The 21,357-nt window shown below is 41.1% G+C and overlaps 1 protein-coding gene across 1 annotated transcript; it reads left to right on the top strand.

The window, feature by feature from the left end:
• Positions 1–12,928: 12,928 nt before the first annotated feature.
• On the top strand, positions 12,929–14,181 carry LOC117528499 (RING finger protein 222). Its single transcript, XM_034191140.1, has one exon. The coding sequence runs from the start codon at positions 13,006–13,008 to the stop codon at positions 13,618–13,620; it is 615 nt and encodes a 204-aa protein (XP_034047031.1). The 5' UTR covers positions 12,929–13,005; the 3' UTR covers positions 13,621–14,181.
• The last annotated feature ends 7,176 nt before the right edge of the window (positions 14,182–21,357 follow it).

Here is a 21,357-nt window from a genome sequence, read left to right as displayed (position 1 = left end):
CAGCAAGAAGGTCATATGATCGATTTCCAGGCCTGTTGCAACAAGGCAAACAAACCAGTCAGTTGCCTGGGGCCCTGACCTGGCCTGGGGCCTCCAGAAAACAACTGGTTATGAATTTTATACAATGACAAACTGTGTGAGTCCCCTTTAAATTATGTGAAAATCAATGCAGGAAAGTGGAGCGACACTGTTATTGGAATCCCCCTCAAGGGGCCCCTCCCACAGTAGCTAGCCACGTGACATAGCTCAGCTCGATGTAAAGTCCAGGCAGAGAGAACATAGAGAGGGTCGACTTCCGATATGCTGCATTGTAATTGGCTGAGCGCCGGCCGCCATTTTGAATGTGTGTAACTGGGTGTTGCTATAGATGCACAATGGCAGTCTTTGTGTCACTGTAGTCATACTAGAGACAAAAGTTTTTGTTTATGTGCATTTTTCATGACCATGGATCATAACTATCATACCAGCAACATCAGAAAAACTTCAAGATCTAAAGGAACTGAGTGTTCGGCTATTACTTGCACCAAGTACACCAAAACAAACAAGGAAGTGGCATTCTACTCCTTTCCAAAGGGTATTGTTAAGAAATTTTTCGATGCACTGACATCTACCTTTTTGCTTAACAATTCCCTTATTGGTCCTTCAGAGTGGCCGTTGTTTTTGGGGGTGTTTGTCAGGAAGATGATAATTTCTCTACATTGATTACAGACCCTGCAGCAGGTCTGTAATCAACTTTTCTGCAGCACGGCTTTGCTTTGAACCTTGAACAAATCGAAGCAGTGATTCACAGTTCGAAGCAGTGCTTGATCTAATGCTTCGTTGATTCATTGTTTTATTTCGCTTTATCTTAATTCTCCCCCAATAAAACCCTAAAGAGCATATGTCTGTGAGTAATATTTACCTTTTATATGTTAAACCAGCCTGTTATGGACAGTTGATGTATTTTATAACTTAAAAACGGGACCGATGCTAACACATTAGCATGTCTATGACATTTTCAGTGTTGAAGTTAGCATTAAGCTGTTGCAGCTGTCAGCACGTTTGTGTGCATTTGTTTTCTGTATAATAATGGCTCAGCATTTGTTGTCGTAAAAGAGTCAAATGTATTGCAAATTGTAATATTTTTAAATTTATTTTTGTTTATATATTAATAATAGCAATAACAACAATAATAGTAATAATAATGCTACAATTTTAGAGAAAGAGACAAAAAAACCTGATTAAAAACACAACAGAAAATATATAATATAAAACTAAAAATATAAAAGCTCAGGCTGCCTAGGTTATAATATACTTACAGCGCCTTATTTTCCACTCTGTACACTCATAACAGCTGTGTAAATAAACATTTGCAATAGTAGTTCCTTGTGTTTGAAAGTGAAATAGTGTATTACAGTAGCTTGTAGTACACTCAAGAGAAGTTTTGTTTACAAAACGTCACTCCACTGCAACAGCCAAGCTGCTCCAGTTACACACAATCAAAATGATGTCCAAATTACATCATTTTGTGGGAGTCGGCCCTCTCTATGTTCTCTCTGGTCCAGGGTAGAGAGATGCACAACGCAGTTGTGCAGTGGAACTCATCTCGATGTGTACTAGTTCATTTTGATGGGACTTGGGACACTTGTGTAAGGAGGTCAAGGGTCAATGTGCTTACCAAACCAATTTTGTGTTCCAATAATTCGTGCTAAATGTATTCAAATCAATAAAATGACAAGGGTGCCCAAATTTATGCACCTGCCTAATTTTTTTAAAAATAATTATTGCACATTTTCTGTAAATACTAAAAACTTCATTTCACTTCTCAAATATCAGTGTGTTCATCTGCTATATGATATATTTAGCTGAAATTTCTGATACAGACAACCAATGATTTATAAAGGAAAATCATGAAAATTATCAGGGGTGCCCAAACTTTTGTATACAACTGTATCTATGATACCACATCTCCTCCCCCTTAAGTTAACAACTTATACATGTTCACATTTAAATATTACTTTAGTTAATAACTTATTTTTAATAACATTTTTAAAGCATGTTTGATTTCGTTACTGTGCACATTTTTGAAGTATTCTGGATTTTGTAGTCAGTACACAATTTGCACTCAGAATCAGAACAGCCTTTATTCACAAAGTATCCAAAAGAAAACAGGGTATTTGACTTGAGTTTGAGCAGCACTCTCTCTGTACGAATATACACTAAACACGGAATAATTCACAGTAAAAAAAGAAAAAAATGTGCAAATGAAGGGCAGCACGGTGGCTTAGTGGTTAGCACTGTTGCCTCACAGCGAGAAGGTCGTGGGTTCAATTCCCATGGCCTTTCTGTGTGGAGTTTGCATGTTCTCCCCGTGTTTGCATGGGTTTCCTCCGGGTGTTCCGGTTTCCTCCCACATCCAAAGACATCTTTAAAAAATTGTCCGTAGGTGTGTGTGTGTGTCTGTGTTTGTTTGTCTATTTGTGGCCCTACGACAGACTGGCGTCCTGTCCTGGGTGTACCCCGCCTCACGCTCTATGACTGCTGGGATAGGCTCCAGCTCCCCGCGACCCTTAATTGGACTAAGCGGTAGAAGATGAATGAATGAATGACTGAATGTGCAAATGAAATGTGCAAGTAAAATAAAATTTGCAATAAGAAAAAAATGGGATGGTGTTGGGGTTTTTGCAAATGTTCAAATGCACTGTCAAAGAAATATTTTACTGTTATTTTATTGATATAAAGTGTGAGCTTAAACTGTGTGTCTATGCTGTGGTTCATATGAGCTTTCGGCAGACAGGGTGGAGTGCTGAGGCGTAAGGGAGCCTGCAAGTCCATTTTGCTTTGGGCCCCCAAATTCTTGAAAGGGCCTTGTCGATTCCCACCTGTGGCCTTTCTGTGTGGAGTTTGCATGTTCTCCCCGTGTTTGCATGGGTTCCTTCCGGGTGCTCCGGCTTCCAGAGGTGTCAAGTAACGAAGTACAAATACTTCGTTACTGTACTTAAGTACACTTTTTAGGTATCTATACTTTACTCCTTTACTTATTTTTCTGCCTACTTCTGACTTCTACTCATTACATTTTCACACAAGTATCTGTACTTTCTATTCCTTACATTTTTAAAACAAACAGCCTCGTTACTCTTGGCTTCAGTTTAATTTTTATATATATATATTTCACGTCATGTGCGCCTCTAATCAACTTTTCTGCAGCACGGCTTTGCTTTGAACCGTGAACCAATCCAAGCAGTGGTTCGCAGATTGAAGCAATGCTTCGACCTATTGCTTCGTTTATTCTTTCTTTCTTTTGCTTAATTTTCCCCCGCTAAAGAGCATACGTCTGTGAGTATTATTTACCTTTTCTATGTTAAACCGACCTGTTATGGTCTTCTGAAACAGTTGATAGATGTATTTTATAACTTAAAAACGGGAGCAACGCTAACGCATTAGCATGTCTATGGCGTTTTCAATGTTAAAAGTTAGCATTAAGCAGCTCTCATCACGTTCGGGTGCATTTGTTTTCAAATTGTAATATTTCTTAAATTTATTTTTGTTTACATATTAATAATCTAATGATTATTATATACAATTTTAGAGAAAGAGGCAAAAAGAACCTGAATAGAAACACAACAGAAAATATAAAAGCAACTAACAATGAACATACATACATAAATGTTTCCTGTGAACACCTAGTGACTCTTACACCTCCACTTCATCCCTGTCTTATTTAATGACAATTTGTTTCGGTCAAACCATATTTTCAATGTGTTAATTTCTTCAGTGATTTCCTCCAGAACTATCTGCCAAACTTTTTTTTTTCTGTTTTTCTGTAATTGTTGTATGGCTCTTGCCTTACAATATAAAGCGCCTTGGGGCGACTGTTTGTTGTGACTTGGCACTATATAAATAAATAAATAAACTTGATTTGATTTGATATTCCGTTTGTTAGCTTACAAGCTATAGTTACGTTGCGTTAGATGAATTGTTTTCGGTTTAGATTGAGTCAGATTTATTTTCAGTCAGTTTTAGATTGTTTCAGGTAGGTTTTCCTGGAGCTGCACTCACGTTGGTTTTCACTAGGTTGGCTTTGTGTTTTTGTTGTTATTGTTTTACAACACAGATATTGTTTATTCAAGTATGGCAGTGGTAGGTCCATGACCTATACGGGATCTAGGCGCTCCCGCCATCACGAGCCTCCCAGCTGACTGGGTTATAGCAGTGGGTAGATGGGACTCATTAGCCCTGTAAAGGCGGTCCACCTAGGGGAAGGAAAACCCTGATGTTAAACCCCCAGCCTGGGTTACTGCCCCCGTGGCTCCGAGGAAGGTTCTTTAGCCAGAGGCTAGGAGAAGGTCACTCTGATGTAAAACCTACAGCCTTGTGGTCGCCACAGCTGTCTCAGCTTGTCTGTGCCACTGTGGAGTGCCACCTTGCCTAAAGAGTGGAATTGGTGTGCGCAAGCTGATCCCCACTTTAAGCAACGAGCGCAGACGGGAAGGAAAGCCCTGCAGCGATGAGAAGAGGTGAAAACAGCAGGTGCATGATGGCACTGGGAGCTGCAGTCTCGATCCTGCATGCAGGCAGTTCAGGAGCTATGGTCGTTTGATTGCTGACCCGAGACAACAGCATCATCCGGCAGGGCCCTGGGTGACCAAGCAGCCCTGTTTAGGGATAGCCCTGCTTGCTCCACATGGAGACAGACCTAGAAAAGGTGGTCTAAACATGGCTTGTCTCACTAGACCCGGTTGGCTCACCGCTGCCAATGGGCATCACTACATGCAGTGCGAAAAGTAAAACAAAGAACCTGAAAATTGCGTGCTGGAATGTACGCACAATGATGGACTCAGACAATAGCGATCGTCCTCGAAGACGCTCAGCCTTAGTCGCCAAAGAGCTAGCAAGGCTTGACATAGACATTGCTGCACTCAGCGAGGTGTGCTTTGCAGACCAAGGGTCACTCACCGAGGAAGGCACAGGCTACACACTGTTCTGGTCAAGGAAGGCTAAAGAAGATCGTTGACTCTCAGGGGTCGGGTTCATGATTAAGAGCGCCATAGCACATAGGTTACACAGTTTGCCAGTTGGACATTCTGACCGACTCATGTCACTCCGGCTCCCCATCAACAACAAGGATTTTGCCACTATTGTTAGTGTGTATGCCCCAACCATGCAGGCCGACATCGGAGTTAAGGAGGCTTTCTATAGCGATCTGCACAACCTTCTACAGCGCGTCGACACCCAGGACAAGCTCCTCATCATGGGAGATTTCAACGCCAGAGTGGGCCGTGACTCTGATGTATGGAAGGACGTGCTAGGGAAACATGGCATAGGCAACTGTAACGACAGTGGCCGCCTGCTGCTGGAGTTCTGCTCTGCACATGACTTGACGATCACCAACAGCCTGTTCCAACAGAAAGAGAGATTCAAAGCAACCTGGAGACACCCACGCTCCAAACACTGGCACCTTCTGGACTACGTTCTGACGCGACAGCGTGATAGAAGAGACGTACTACATACCAGGGTGATGCCTAGCGCGGATTCCTGTACTGATCATCGCTTGGTCCGTTCCAAGTTTGCTTTCACTTTCAAGCCCCCTCCTAAGAAGAAAGGCCCACAGTTTAAGAAGCTACAAGTCCACAAGCTGCAAGACATAGACACAAAATGGAGTTCCAGGCCAAACTAGAGGAGAGGACTGGGTGGAGGAGAAGGCCTGCCTGACGACCCTGAACAACAGTGGATGAGATTAAGACCATCCTTCAGGAGACGGCAGCAGAAGTAGTGGGCTTCTCAGCCAGGAAAACTAAAGACTGGTTTGATGAGTCTGATGCACAGATCCAGGAACGACTAGAAAAGAAACGTGCATGCCACAAGACTCTTTTAGCTAAACCTGATGACCACTCTGCCAAGACAGCTTACAGAAATGCCTGCTCCACCCTGCAAAGCAAGCTCTGCATACTGCAGAACGATTGGTGGCTAGCTTTTGCGGAGAATACACAACAACATGCCGATGCCGGAGACATGCGCTCCTTTTATGAAGCCCTTAAGACCATCCATGGGCCAGCACATCAAGTGCAAGCAGCCCTGCGCTCCTCAGACGGCTCCACCCTTCTGACGGACAAGGAAACCATTATGCAGCGTTGGTCAGAACACTTTGAAAACCTCTTCAGTGACAAGCACACTGTGAAAGAGTCATCAGTCGAGAAGATTCCCCAGGTGGAGGTGAAATGGGAACTTGATGACCCCCCAACACTTGAAGAGATCCGAAAGGCCACCACGCAGCTGAATCCAGGGAAGTCTCCTGGCATAGATGGCATCCCAGCAGAGGTGTACCAAAATGGAGGTGAGGCAGTCCTCGACAACCTTCAGATTCTCTTCTCCAGTTGCTGGGAAAAGGAAATGGTTCCACATGACCTTCGGGATGCGGCCATTGTCTCCCTGTGCAAGAACAAGGGCGACAAGTCCGACTGTTCTAATTACCGGGGCATCACTCTCCTCTCAATAGCAGGTAAGATTTTGGCTCGAGTGCTGCTCAACAGGCTTACCCCTACCATAGCACATGAAAATACTCCCGAGAGTCAGTGCGGATTTCGGGCCAACAGGGGAACCACCGACATGATCTTCGTCCTGAGACAGATCCAGGAGAAGTGCAGAGAACAGAACATGGCCCTTTATGCAGCCTTCATAGACTTAACCAAGGCTTTTGACACGGTCAGTCGTGAGGGTTTGTGGAAGATTCTTGCACGCCTTGGCTGCCCTCCAAAGCTCCTCACCATCATCCGCCAGCTGCATGAAGTCCAGATGGGACAAGTGAAGTACAACGGGACTCTGTACGGCAGCTTCCCCATCTCAAATGGCGTCAAACAAGGTTGCATCCTCGTGCCCACTCTGTTCTCCATCTTCTTCAGCATGATGCTTCGTGAGGCCAAAGACTTGACAGACGGCATCTATATCCGCTTCAGAACCGACGGTAGTCTGTTTAACTTGCGGTGCCTTCTGTCCCACACTAAAATCACAGAACAGCTAATCATGGAGCTGCTCTTCGCAGATGACTGCGCCCTCGTCGCCCATACGGAGCAAGCCTTGCAGCACATTGTCAACTGTTTTGCTGAAGCAGCAAGAGCCTTCAGCCTCACTATCAGCCTGAGAAAGACAGAAGTGCTATATCAACCGGTCCCCCATACAGCATATACCCCACCCCAAATCAACATCGAATGTACCAGCCTGAATGCAGTAGAGCACTTCACGTATCTCGGTAGTGTTATCTCAAACGACGCATCTGTTGCCAAGGACCTAGACAGTCGCCTTGCCAAGGCCAGCAGTTCTTTTGGTCGACTCTCAAAGAACGTCTGGCAGAATCATGCACTGCGCCTTTCCACAAAAGTGCAGGTCTACAGAGCCATTGTGGTCCCTACCCTCCTGTATGGAGCTGAAACCTGGGTTCTGTATCACCAGCAGATCAGATTACTGGAACGCTTTCATCAGCGTTGTCTCCGAAACATCTTCGGGATCAAGTGGCAGGACTACATCTCAAATGAGGACATCCTTACCAGAGCCAGATTGCCCAGCATGGAGTCTATTATACTCAAACAACAGCTTTGTTGGGCAGGTCACGTAGCCAGGATGGATGATACATGCATGCCAAAATTAATTCTCTTTGGGCGAGCTCAAGGAAGGGAGACGAAACCAAGGGGCCCCCAAAAAGCGCTATAAGGACCAGCTGAAGAAACAGCTCTCCCTTGCAGGCATTCAGCATCAGTCATGGCAGCATCTAGCTACAGATAGACTCAGCTGGCGTTCCAGCATCAAATCCGCCAGCCTGAAGTTTGAGGCAGAAAGAAGTGAGGCCTCACGCCAGAAGCGTCAAAGATAGAAAGAGCGGGCAGCAGCACAAGCCCAGCCTACTCAAGTGTTCATTTGCCCCAAGTATAACAGGTCTTGTGCATCCCGCATCGGACTTTTCAGCCACCAGAGGGCTTGTAGAATATAAACTAAAAAAAAAAAAAGGCCTTCCCACTATCCTCGCAAGTGAGGAAACTACCAACAACAACAATCTGCCAAACTAGAAAACTGCTGCATCCTTGTAAGAGCAGAATACTACTGGAATGAATTTGAATAAGGAAAGTTTTTTTTTTTTTTTTTTTTTTTTCTTCACTAAATGGATGCTGCACTCACTGCAGTTTATTGTCTGGAATAGTCCCAGATTGCATTTCAGAGTTTCTAGAATTGAAACATTTTCGTGCAGGTGGTGTTGGGGGGTAATTTTGGGTTTTGGGTCTTGGGCCACATGTAGAAACGAATCAGTTTTAAATTAAGCTTTCAATTCATATAGTGGCATCTACCTTTTTTTTAAAGGTTACTTTATACTTTTATACTTTAAGTAGGTTTTGGAGTACATACTTTTTCACTTTTACTTGAGTAAAGAGGTCAAGTTGATACTTCAACTTTTACCAGAGTGTTTTTAAACTGCAGTATCTATACTTCTACTTAAGTAACAAATGTTGTACTTTGACACCACTGCCGGCTTCCTCCACATCCAAAGATATGCAGGTTAAATGAATTGGACACTTTAAATTGACCATAGCTGTGCGTGCTGGTGTGGGTGTGTTTGTTTGTCTATATGTGGCCCAGGGTGTACCTTATGTCATGCCCTGTGGTTGCTGGGTTAGGGTTCAGCCACCCGTGACCCTTAATTGAAGCTGAATGAATGAATGGACTGTGGAGTTGTTTTGCACTGCGTCCACTGGAGGGCAGGCAATAGTCAAACTAGTGGTGGTAAATTCGGTTCATTTTATGGACTGGGGTGACTGTGAACCCCTCACTAAAGTGATCCAGTTCACTTGAGTCACTTGAGCCAGTCCCCCCCCCCCCCCCCAAAAAAACAAATAACAAATAAAACTGTCATTGTGGATTCACCAATGGTAAGAATCCACATCTGCATTGTGAGGTTACAGATGTTTATTTTAAAATTCCACACACCAAAAAACAAACAAACACAACTTAAACACAAATAACAACGAATGGAACAAAAATGCTATAATCGATTATAAATTAAGCAAAATTAAATTATGTTCAATGTATAATTATAATAATAATCTACACAGGGGCACCGCCAGGGATTTTGGATCCCATGAAAATAATCTTCTGGGCCACCCCTCATATTATTTTGTCTATTATAATTGTACAACCCCTGACAAAAATTATGGAATCACCGGCCTCGGAGGATGTTCATTCAGTTGTTTAATTTTGTAGAAAAAAAGCAGATCACAGACATGACACAAAACTAAAGTCATTTCAAATGGCAACTTTCTGGCTTTAAGAAACACTATAAGAAATCAAGAAAAAAAGATTGTGGCAGTCAGTAACGGTTACTTTTTTAGACCAAGCAGAGGAAAAAAATATGGAATCACTCAATTCTGAGGAAAAAATTATGGAATCACCCTGTAAATTTTCATCCCCAAAACTAACACCTGCATCATATCAGATCTGCTCATTAGGCTGCATCTAAAAAGGAATGATCACACCTTGGAGAGCTGTTGCACCAAGTGGACTGACATGAATCATGGCTCCAACACGAGAGATGTCAATTGAAACAAAGGAGAGGATTAGACCAAGGAAGACATCAAAGCGTCAAGACAGAAAACTTAAAGCAATATGTCTCAAAAATCGAAAAATGTACAACAAAACAAATGAGGAACGAATGGGAGGAAACTGGAGTCAACGTCTGTGACCGAACTGTAAGAAACCGCCTAAGGAAATGGGATTTACATACAGAAAAGCTAAACGAAAGCCATCATTAACACCTAAACAGAAAAAACAAGGTTACAATGGGCTAAGGAAAAGCAATTGTGGACTGTGGATGACTGGATGAAAGTCATATTCAGTGATGAATCTCGAATCTGCATTGGGCAAGGTGATGATGCTGGAACTTTTGTTTGGTGCCTTTCCAATGAGATTTATAAAGATGACTGCCTGAAGAGAACATGTAAATTTCCACAGTCATTGATGATATGGGGCTGCATGTCAGGTAAAGGCACTGGGGAGATGGCTGTTATTACATCATCAATAAATGCACAAGTTTATGTTGATATTTTGGACAATTGAAAGGATGTTTCGGGATGATGAAATCATTTTTCAAGATGATAATGTATCTTGCCATAGAGCAAAAACTGCAAAAACATTCCTTGCAAAAAGACACATAGGGTCAATGTCATGGCATAGGGTTAATGTCAATGAGCAGATCTGATTTGATACAGGTGTTAATTTGGGGGATGAAAATTTACAGGGTGATTCCATAATTTTTTCCTCAGAATTGAGTGATTCCATATTTTTTTCCTCTGCTTGGTCTAAAAAAGTAACCGTTACTGACTGCCACAATCTTTTTTCTTGATTTCTTATAGTGTTTCTTAAAGCCGGAAAGTTGCCATTTGAAATGACTTTAGTTTTGTGTCATGTCTGTGATCTGCTTTTTTTCTACAAAATTAAACAACTGAATGAACATCCTCTGAGGCCGGTGATTCCATAATTTTTGCCAGGGGTTGTATAGGGCGCCTCTCTGGGCCCCTGTCAATCATGGGTCCCTAGAATCCTTCTCCTTATTCTCCCCCTTTCGGCACCCCTGCAACTACATAATGAACATGTGAGTTTAACTCCTTGTTTATTACCATATTTAACTTATTACTTGGATTCACTGACTCATCTCAATCCAAGTGAAGTGATTTTGTTCACTGAGTGAAGTCAGTGAACGGAATTCAGATATCGATCAGAGATGAAAGAGTGCCGTTTTCTAATAGAAACAAAATTTTTGAGGGAAGTTGGTCAGATTGAAAGATTATTCTGATAATAGTTTCTTTAAAATAAAACAGACAGTTTATGGCAATTAAGTGCTACTGTGATACAAAAGGAGAGGTAGACTAGATAACAACAACAAAATAAAAATGCTAAAATACTATTTAGATTATCAAAATGTTGCATTTTTCAAATGATGTTTTATGAGCACCTATATTTGTATTTTATGTATTTTCAGTGTTCTATGTAATTAGAAAAAAGAGTGAAATAAAAAGTTTGTTGGCAAAAAGTACGGTGACCAAAATCAGCCACATTATCCTTCACTGTATTATACTCACTCACTGGCCACTTTATTAAGTACACCTGATCAACTGCTTTTTAACACAAATACCTAATCAGCCAATCACATGGCAGCAACTCAATCCATTTAGGCATCAAGACACAGTGAAGACAACTTGCCAAAGTTCAAACAGAGCATCAGAACAGGGAGAAAGGGGATTTAAGTGACTTTGAACATTGCGTGGATGTTGGTGCCAGACGGGCTGGTCTACTGGAATTTTCACACACAACCATCTCGAGGGTTTTTACAGAGAATGGACCAAAAAAGAGATGATATCCAGTGAGTGGCAGATATGTGGATGAAAATGTCTTGTTGATGTCAGAGGTCAGAGGAGAATGGGCGACTGTGTGGGGCCAACGTGTCAATATGGAGCAACATCTCTGAAGAATGTTTCCAACACCTTGTTGAATCTATGCCAAGAAGAACTGAGGCACTTCTGAAAGCAAAAGGGGGTCCAACCCAGTACTAAGCAATACAGAAAGCAAGTAGCAATCAGTATGTCTGGTATTTATATTTGTGTATTTATACTGATATTTGCAAACTGTTTTTCTTTTTTACATTCACTTTTGATACTCTGTGTGCTGCTATACAATGCTGCTGGAACTTCAATTTTCCTGAGGGAGTCTTCCCAAGAGATCAATAAAGTTGTATTTAATCTAATGTAATCTACTAGCAAGGTGTACCCAATGAAGTGACTGGTGAATGGGTATTTCCAATTCCAATGATTTCACCCGGACGACCACAAGGTGGCGTGCCATCGCTTGTGTGGTGTTCATCATTGCCATAAAATCCGTTCATACTTTTGTCAGAAATACAAAGGAGCATTTGTGAATGATATAATAGTGTCAAATCTTGTGCTTAATCTATTTCCCCTTATAAATTGAAATATAGGTGAAGGTTTTCTTAAATATAGAATAGAAGCTTTCCACAATAAATAAATAAACTGAATAACTGCTGCTGCTGCTTAAAAACAACAACAACAAAAAAACAACAATAATAATAATGTACTATTATGAAATGCCAAGTCAATGTTTTTTAAATGACATTGAAAAGCCCTTTTGGTAATTTCAGAACTCTAAATTACATAAAAATTACAATGTATAAGTCAAACTTCTGACTTTTTCAAGCCATAATTGAGATAAAAAGCCAAAAAACTTCATATAAATAGATTTTCAGTTATAATGATACAATTTAAGAATTTCTAAAAAGACAGAAAATGAATGTATGAATAAATACATTTTGACTTTTGAAGACAGTTGCAGCAAAACAAGTAACAGCTGTAAGAATTTTTTTTAAAAAGCCACAAATTATAATTGTGATACTGCAGTAAAAATGTCAATATCTGAATTAAATATAAAAGATTTAAAGAAGACTGATCATCCCTGTACTGTTGGTCTGCATGCCTGCACAGCCCCATTCCACCAATCCACTGTATCTATTCGACAGTAAACTTTGCCCATTTGTCTGTTTGGCTCCTTTACTTCTGACAGAAGATTTTTTTTTCTCTCTTGTCTTTTATTGTTGTTTTTGCACCTATTATTTCTTGCAGAAGTATTTTCTTTTATTGTGTTTATGCACAAATGACACCAGATCAGATTCATTGCACGTGAGAACTTACTTGGCAATAAATTCCATTCTGATTCTAAAAAAAAAAAAAAAAAATAGAAGCTGACATGATTGCTTCTTAGATTTTCTCCCTCTTTGTTCCTTTTTATTGTGTCGGTGTCTGTTGTTTCTGATGTGTGAGCTGCAGCTTCAGTCTATGAGTGTGTGATACACCACAACAAAACAAAATCGAACCAGTTGGGTCACTTCGCGTGATGCGTTCACGGGCCGCTGTCTGTCTGTCAGTCAGATCGCTTTCACCGACAGACAGAGCCGTCAGAGGACGCAGGCAGTGCGCTCTCATGGCATTTGACACCGACCAGGACCACGAGTGTCCGGTGTGCTACGAGAGCCTGTCGGGCGCGGAGCGCACCTTGAGCTGCGGTCACGTCTTCTGTCACGACTGTTTGGTCAAAACGCTTGTCAGCGTGCGCAGAGACGGAGACATCAGGGACACCATCATCTGCCCCGTCTGCCGACACCTCACATTTATTAAGAAACTAAAGGAGGCGGCGGCGGCGGCGTCCCACGCGGAGAACAAAGACCCAGATGGAGGACAAACTCTGGAGGTTCCTCTGGCGCTGCAGCCGCACCAGGACGCGCAGCGCGCCTCCACAGACAGTCCGCGGCGGGGCGTTCAGTGGCTCTCTCACTGCTTCAGAGAGATCTCTGAGCGGATCCAGCGACACAGACTGGTCAGTCCTTGTCATACCGCCTCTCAGATCTTCATCATCAGCACCCAGGGGCGGCCCATGGATGAGGAGGACGCGCTGAACGCGGTGACGACTGCGGTCCGGCCGCCGCGCAGACGGAGGCGCAGGATTTGCACCACTGCGCGCTGCCTGCTCTTGTTGCTTTCGGTTTTTACTGTTCTGGCGCTGGTGGCTGCAACGTTACCCTGGATTTTCTTGGCATAACGCCGAGATGTAGAGTTCTGGATTGCCAAATGCCAATTAAACTGACATTTGAATGCCACGTCATTATTGGTGTGGAGCAAACTCCTGTTCACAATTATTTGGTGCACGAAAAGTCACGACCAGTGACTGCTTTCATGTCTCACCAATGATCCAAAGACTTTAAGAAGCGGTGAGGTATATTTTTCCCAGATTTTTAAAGTGATTTTTCTTGGATGCTTGCGGTCTTTATGTGCGTCACAGTGTCAATGAAGTAAAGTAATGGTGCTTGGTTTTTGCTTTCTGAATGTATATGACTTCATAATGTGACTTCATTATGACGCCATTCATACCACTCAATCAGAAATGTTTTGCTGATCAATATATGCTTTAGCTCATCCATCCATGCTTCTTGGTTGTGCCATGTATAAAAAAGGTGGTGGTAGATACAATGGGCCTCATATATCAACGTTGCGCACTTGTGGCGTAAATTTACGGTGTAAATTTGAAGTACACCAAAGTTGCCGTGACATGTATCAAGCAGTGCGCACCTGCCCATTTCCGGCGTACGCCTGACGTGATCTTGATAAATGCGGCGGGTGAAAACGATCGTAATTATAATAAACACGCACATAAATATTCAGACTCCGCTTCAGACACACCCTCATTTTACGACATGAAAGCCAGGAAGATGGCAAAGAAAAAGAACTCCACCAATCACGACGCGTGCCAATAGAGTGTCAAAAGCGGCAGTCGTATTAATTGTTTTGTAGTATAATCAAAAAAGTGTTACAGTGGTCCCTCGTTTATCGCTGGAGTTACGTTCTAAAAATAGCCCGTAATACGCAAAACTGCGACGTAGTCAGCGTTATTTTTTTGCAATTATTATAGACGTTTTAAAGCTGTAAAAACCCTGTAAAACCACTTTATACACTTTCTCAATCAGGCATGAACATTTTCTCACTTTTCTCTCGTGTGTAAACTCTCTCAAAGTTCAAACCTTAGTAGAAAAATAAGACCAAACTGTTTTCAGGCCCAAACATTTGTTTGAGAAATAAAAATATAACGTTTTCCTATAAATAATTATGATGGCTTTTAGAACTAACGAATTTAATTTTAATGATCAACGTACGAGGTCGGACACATAACAAATTATTAATAGTGACTGACCAGTATGTCACAGATCGGGCCTCTGCGTCCTGATGCCGCGCCTTTTTCCACTCACACCTGGCTGCAGGTGTCTGTTTCCGAGTGACAAACACACTTAAGAGTAGTTGTTGGCGCTCTTTTTTCTTCTGGGCGAGAAGATTCTTATAAATATATGCTCAAATATTACCGTATGCACGTTGATACATGAGGCCCAATGTGATACTGAATATGTTTTGGACCTCATTTCCATCCATCATGAAGAAATACAAACAGTATGGCAAATGCAGTTCTCAAATACGGAGTGACGGTGCTGAGGGAAACCACCAAGACAGCCGCAGAGCAACTTTTGTTTGCTGCATCACCAGTTACGGTGAAAAACGTTGAAAGTGAGAAGTAAAGCAAAGAAAATATGATGATTTCATGTTTGTGGTTTCATGTTAGTTGGGCAACAGATTATTTAAGTTATGGAACAATCAGTTTTGGAATGTCTCTGAATCTGTTTCTAATCCAAATATGACCAGCACTCACTAAATGGTCTTGTAGACATTTTTACCAGAGGCCATCAAATATGGCCACCATGTATTGCGTCCATCCAGCCGTCCGTCTGTCTGTGCTCAGCATAAGTCAGAGTCTTCAAATTTACAGGGAACATTCTTGGGACACAGACCTTGGACAAGGTCAAAGATGGCTAACCTTGACCTATTTTAAGAGGTTAAAAAGTCACATTCTGTTTCAATCTATTCAGTTTTGTTTTTGAGTGGCAGGCATGACAGCCAGTCAGAGTAGAGCTGCGCCGTGACGTCAGTGGCTCTCCAAAATTGCTTTGTTTTGTGTGTTTGTATACATGTTTCTCATATATTATCTAAAATCTAGTGAGAAATAAACACTTCTAAAACTGAAACCAGTGTTTTTGGAACCTAATAACACCTCTGAACTTATTTACAAGACATTTCACAGATGTTAGCATGGTGACATCATAGGCTGGCAGCTAGCAGCAAAACTCCATTTTGTTTGTGTGTAAATATATCCTCTTTGTCATATATTATGTAAAAGCTAGCAAGAAATAAACACTTCGAAAACTGAAAATGCCATTTTTGGAACATAATAACACCTCTGAACTTATTTACAAGACATTTTGTTGACGTTAGAATTGTGACATGACAAGCTAGTAGGTAGCTGCAAAACTCAGTTTTGTTTGTGTGTAAATATAACCTCTTTGTCATATATTATATAAAAGCTAGCAAGAAATAAACACTTCTAAAACTGTAACCTGATAACACCTTTGGAATAATTCACAAGACATTTCACAGTTGTTAGCATGGTGACATCACAGGCTGGCAACTAGCAGCAAAACTACATTTTGTTTGTGTGTAAATATATCCCCTTTGTCATATATTATGTAAAAGCTAGCAATAAATAAACACTTTGAAAACTGAAAATGCCATTTTTGGCATTTTGGAGGGACTACATCTCTCGGCTGGCTTGGGAACGCCTTGGGGTTCCCCCGGAGGTGCTGGGGGAGGTGTGTGTTGATCAGGAGGTCTGGGCGGCTTTGCTTGAGCTGCTGAACCCGCGACCTGACTCTGGATAAAGCGGAAGAAAATGGATGGATGGATGAACACCTCTGAACTTGTTTACAAGACATTTCGTTGACGTTAGCATGGTGACATCACAAGCTAGTAGGTAGCTGCAAAACTACATTTTGTTTGTGTGTAAATATATCCTCTTTGTCACATATTATATAAAAGCTAGCAAGAAATAAACACTTCTAAAACTGTAACCTGATAACACCTTTGGAGTCATTTACAAGACATTTTCCAGATGTTAGCGTGCATGCTATCCTATGGAGTTAAATTTGTCTCAGTATCTGCAAATGCACAGAGGGTGATCTACAAAATATTCCTTGTTTTGCTCAACTTCCACTCTTAAATTGTAAAAATATTGTTTTTAATTGATTGTAGAGGGGCTTTATTGAACATGTACGAATTGTACTTAAGACAATAGGATCTTAATAATTAATTAACAACTGCAAATTATAAAGAACTCAATGCTCATACTGCCGAGGGTATTTTAACATTGCACATTGTAAAAACCTCAATGACTCAGATCAGTTAAATGGCAAGTCAGGGTTAGCGAGTATTTCTAGTTGGGAACATCATAGTTTAACTGTCAGGGTGTGTAAACAGAGACACCTTAAAGCTGTTCAGAGGATAGCGATGCAGCTACAAGTCGAGTTGGTTTCTGTAATAAGAGACAGTGTGGCATTAGATTACCACTGACACTTTCAGATGACACTGGACCGTCAAAGTAAATAATTAAAACCTACAAAAAACACTAGTCAGTGTTTATCTGAGCATTATACGAGAAAATCCTCATTACATGTCCTATAACAGAGCTAGATGTTTTACACAGTGGAGGGTGGAGATTTATTACTTCATCAACACCCTGACACACGTGGACACTCCTTGTTTTCTCCTGTGCTAAAACCTCAGTCATCTCGTTGGTCCAGTCACACAGGTTAGAGACTTTTGTAGATGTACATGTTTCTCAGTGTGTGGCAGGAGGACAACAATGAGCTGGCACATTTGACCTCATTACCCAAAGTTCAGGACCATAGGTGAGGACAGGAGTGTAAATCAAATGGCAACTTGTGAGTTCTGGCTCAGCGCTTTCTTCACCATGATGGTCCGATACAGTGTACGCAGAACATCACAGGCAGCCCCAATCCGTCTCTCGAGCTTGCGCTCCAACTTACCCCCACTTGTGAACAAGACACAGAGATACTGAACTCCTCCACTTGGGGTAAAAAGTCTCTGAACTCAGAGGGGGCAAGCCACCGTTTTCCGACAGCAGCAGGCCTCAGATTTGGCTGTGCTGATCCTCATACCAGTCACTTCACATTCGACCTCAAAACCACATTTACCACATTTTCAGTGGTGCTTTAAAGCTCATATTGATCAACTGATCGATGCATGTGAATTCATGGTGAAGTCACATATAGTAAAAAACACCTTACTCGAATGTGGCTTATCTTTAGGCACAACAAACACACTAATTGCTCTGTTTTTAATAATAATAATAAATACTATTTATTTATTATTATTATTCAAATCTGCAGAAAATGTTGACACTTGCAATTTATTTTGCATGGATGTTTTTCACACTCAGATGTGAATGAATGAATGACTGAATGAATTTATTTGGCACACAAATCAACAATAACAAAAAACAAGAACAAAACAACTCAACGATGCACCCGTGTGACCGAAAGGGTGAGGGCAGAAGCAAATGGACCGACTGCATCCAAGCAAAGCTTATAAATGCCCAGCCCTTATACTATAAAATCTGAAATGTATACACACACACACACACACACACACACACACACACACACACACACACACACACATATATATATATATATATATATATATATAAACACACACACATATACATTCATACCTACCTACATATACACATACACATGACAACAAATACCAAAAAAGCATAATTTAATTGCAAAATTTATCAAGTATTCCAGATGTTAGACCTTTAATAGAAACATAATGGTTTTTTGCAGTAATTTGGATCCTTAATTTCTCAAAAAATAATATTATTCTCTAATTAAAACTGGAATCCCCCAGTTTAAACAGATCCTGGACAAAAGTTTTTTTTAACTTTATACATAATGTGTATTGTGATGTAATCAGTGGTGAGCACAGTTCCGCTAATCTGCTAACTGCTAATTAGAGAAGCTAACTTTTTTGTTAGCGGATTAGCTTTCCAGGTAACTTCGAACACAGTTGGCGGACCAATTAGCTTCCGCTAGTTCCGCTAACTTTTAGTCCGCTAACATTTTTTTTGCTGGCCTAGTTAGTAAAGCCAAATGGTTAAAAGCATTTGTAAACCCTAAAATCATACATGTTATTTCCTGTCTGTTATGTGTTTTGCAGCAGTCAGGCATCTGTGAGGAGCTGAGCTCAACCCTTCCCGAGCAGAAAGGCTGCTACACACACACACACACACACACACACACACACACACACACACACACACACACACACACACACACACACACACACACACACACACACACACACACACAAAGTAATTTATATTCAACATACAGTGCCCCAGACATGTGGCAGAAGGCATCAAAAGCAAAGCGATTTTGACTTATGGTTTGATTTAAATACCAAACTAATTCTGGACAGTTTATTGATATTAGCGTCAACTCTGTCATTTTTACAAAGTGAAAATATCATACATATCTTTTAGTTTTAATGTAATGCACTAATTCTGAAGGTTTGAGCAGTTACAGTTGGATTTTGACCCAAAATGCATAGAACATTGCCATCTACTGGATGGGAGTGTGAATAGCATCCAACTATCACATGGTCACTAATTTTTATGCTGAATCACACAAACAGAATTTTCAGTTTTGCAAATTTTTTTTTTTTTACAAATGTAAAAAAATGACATATTTACAAATACACATTCATTTGTAAAAACCAACGCATGTTACAGTAATTTGTGTTATTTATTTATTTTTTTATTTTTTTACAAATAAACCAACCAACCAACCAGTAATGAGGAGGTTCATTTTCCCATAATGCCTTTTGGCATCTGTGAGTGTTAATGCTCAAACCTTCAGAATTAGCGTATTACTTCAAAACTAAATGATAGGTGTGATATTTTCATTTTGTAAAAATCACAGAGTTGACATTAATATGAATAAACTGTCTGGAATTAGTTTGGTTTTTAAATCAAATCATAAGTCAAAATGGCTTTGCTATTGATGCCTTAATTCTGCCACACGTCTAGGACACTGTATGTTGAATATAAATGGTTCTTCCTTACAGCACTGGGCAGGGCGCACAAAGACAGAAGCACTGACTCGTTGTTTGTGTTGGGATTGTGATTGCCTTTGATTCTACTCAGAAGCGTCGGCGGTGCTTAAACTCAAAACTGGCTTGTCAGTAGCTGACAGTGTACCTTAGTCAATACTAAAAGTTAGCAGTTAGCTGTAGCTTCCGCTAAATTTTTATCAGTTTAGCGTTATAAATGTTAATTTTTCAGTTAGTGGATCAGTGGTTATCAAAGCTAAGTTTTTGGTTAGCTGTGCCCACCACTGGATGTAATCAACCAAGTCCCAGAATCTTAAAATATGTAAACAGGCAAATAATGGATTTGCTGGCTCACAATATGATTTGTTACAGATAATTCTGTAACATAAGCCTTGTACACACTGTCTTTTGTTGCTGAAGGATGAAACATGCAGGTGTAAGTGAGATCTGAGATGACCAGCTGCCATTATTACCGTGAATACGCATCATCCTCGACAGAAAAATGCAACACGAGAGGCCATCAAACGTAAAATGGTCTGCATTTCTATCAGGCCTTTTTCCACCCATCACTCAAACCACATTAGACTGCTTCACTCTCATTCACAGAATGGGTGCTCACACACCTGGAGTAATTTTGGGGATGAATGACCTTGCTCAAGGGCACCTTGGTGATTGAAATGAGAGTGAGATAAGTGCTCCTCTTTCACCTGCTCCACCTGTATTTTGCTGTCTGGTTGGGGATTTGAAACTAGAATCCCTCTGGTCACAAAGCCACCTTTAGGTCAACAACTCATCCACAGAATGAAACAGCACCACTTCTGGAATTCAGTCTCAGTGCGGGACTGAACAGGAGTGGAGGCGGGGGGCCTGGGGATTTGTCACATTTCACACTGTTTGTCTTGGTTAGCTCCCAGGATTGTGAGTAAAAAACAAACAAACAAACAAATAATAATTAAAAAAAAAAAAACAAAAAGCATACCTTACCTGCCAAAATAAATAGTTCACCAGATAAGAGAATATTTACAGAGGAATCCTTCAAATGGTGATGCAAGCACCAAATTTGGCACAACTACTCCTTAGACCTGACTCTTTTGAAAAAGCAGAGTGTCCATTTGAATTTTTAATAGGCAGCCAGGTAGGGGTCAATTGAAGTATTACACAGGGGTCAAAATGTAAAAACGCCCAATCATATTGAAAGGTATTCCATATTATTATATGGCTGCGACGCTACCTGAGCTCTGATTGGTTGATTGCCATTCAAATATCAGTTTGCAATGCGTATTTGTGTTACAAACCACAAAGCTAAAAACACGATTAGAAAAACCAAGTCGGACATGAACGTACTCCATAAATATCTAAACTGCACTGGGAAAAAACACACAGATTGAAAGCGAAAGGATTATTCTGAGAAAGCTCAGAACTACACAGGAGGACCTGGTCAATGACCTGAAGAGAGCTGGGACCACAGTCACAAAGATTACATTAGTAACTCACGACGCCGTCATGGTTTAAAAACCTGCAGGGCAGCAAGGTCCCCCTGCTCAAGCCAGCACATGTCCAGGCCCATTTGAAGTTCAAAGTGACCATCTGGATGATCCAGAGGAGGCACTGGAGAAGGTCATGTGGTCAGATGAGACCAAAATTTTGTTTTTTGGCATCACATCCACTCACTGTGTTTGGAGTATGAGAACAACCCCAAGAACACTGTCCCAACCGTGAAGCATGGGGGTGGAAACATCATTTTTGGGGGTGCTTTTCTGCAAAA

Source organism: Thalassophryne amazonica, chromosome 16, assembly GCF_902500255.1.
Source record: "Thalassophryne amazonica chromosome 16, fThaAma1.1, whole genome shotgun sequence".
Taxonomy (NCBI): domain Eukaryota; kingdom Metazoa; phylum Chordata; class Actinopteri; order Batrachoidiformes; family Batrachoididae; genus Thalassophryne; species Thalassophryne amazonica.
This window is presented reverse-complemented; position numbering and strand designations above follow the sequence as displayed.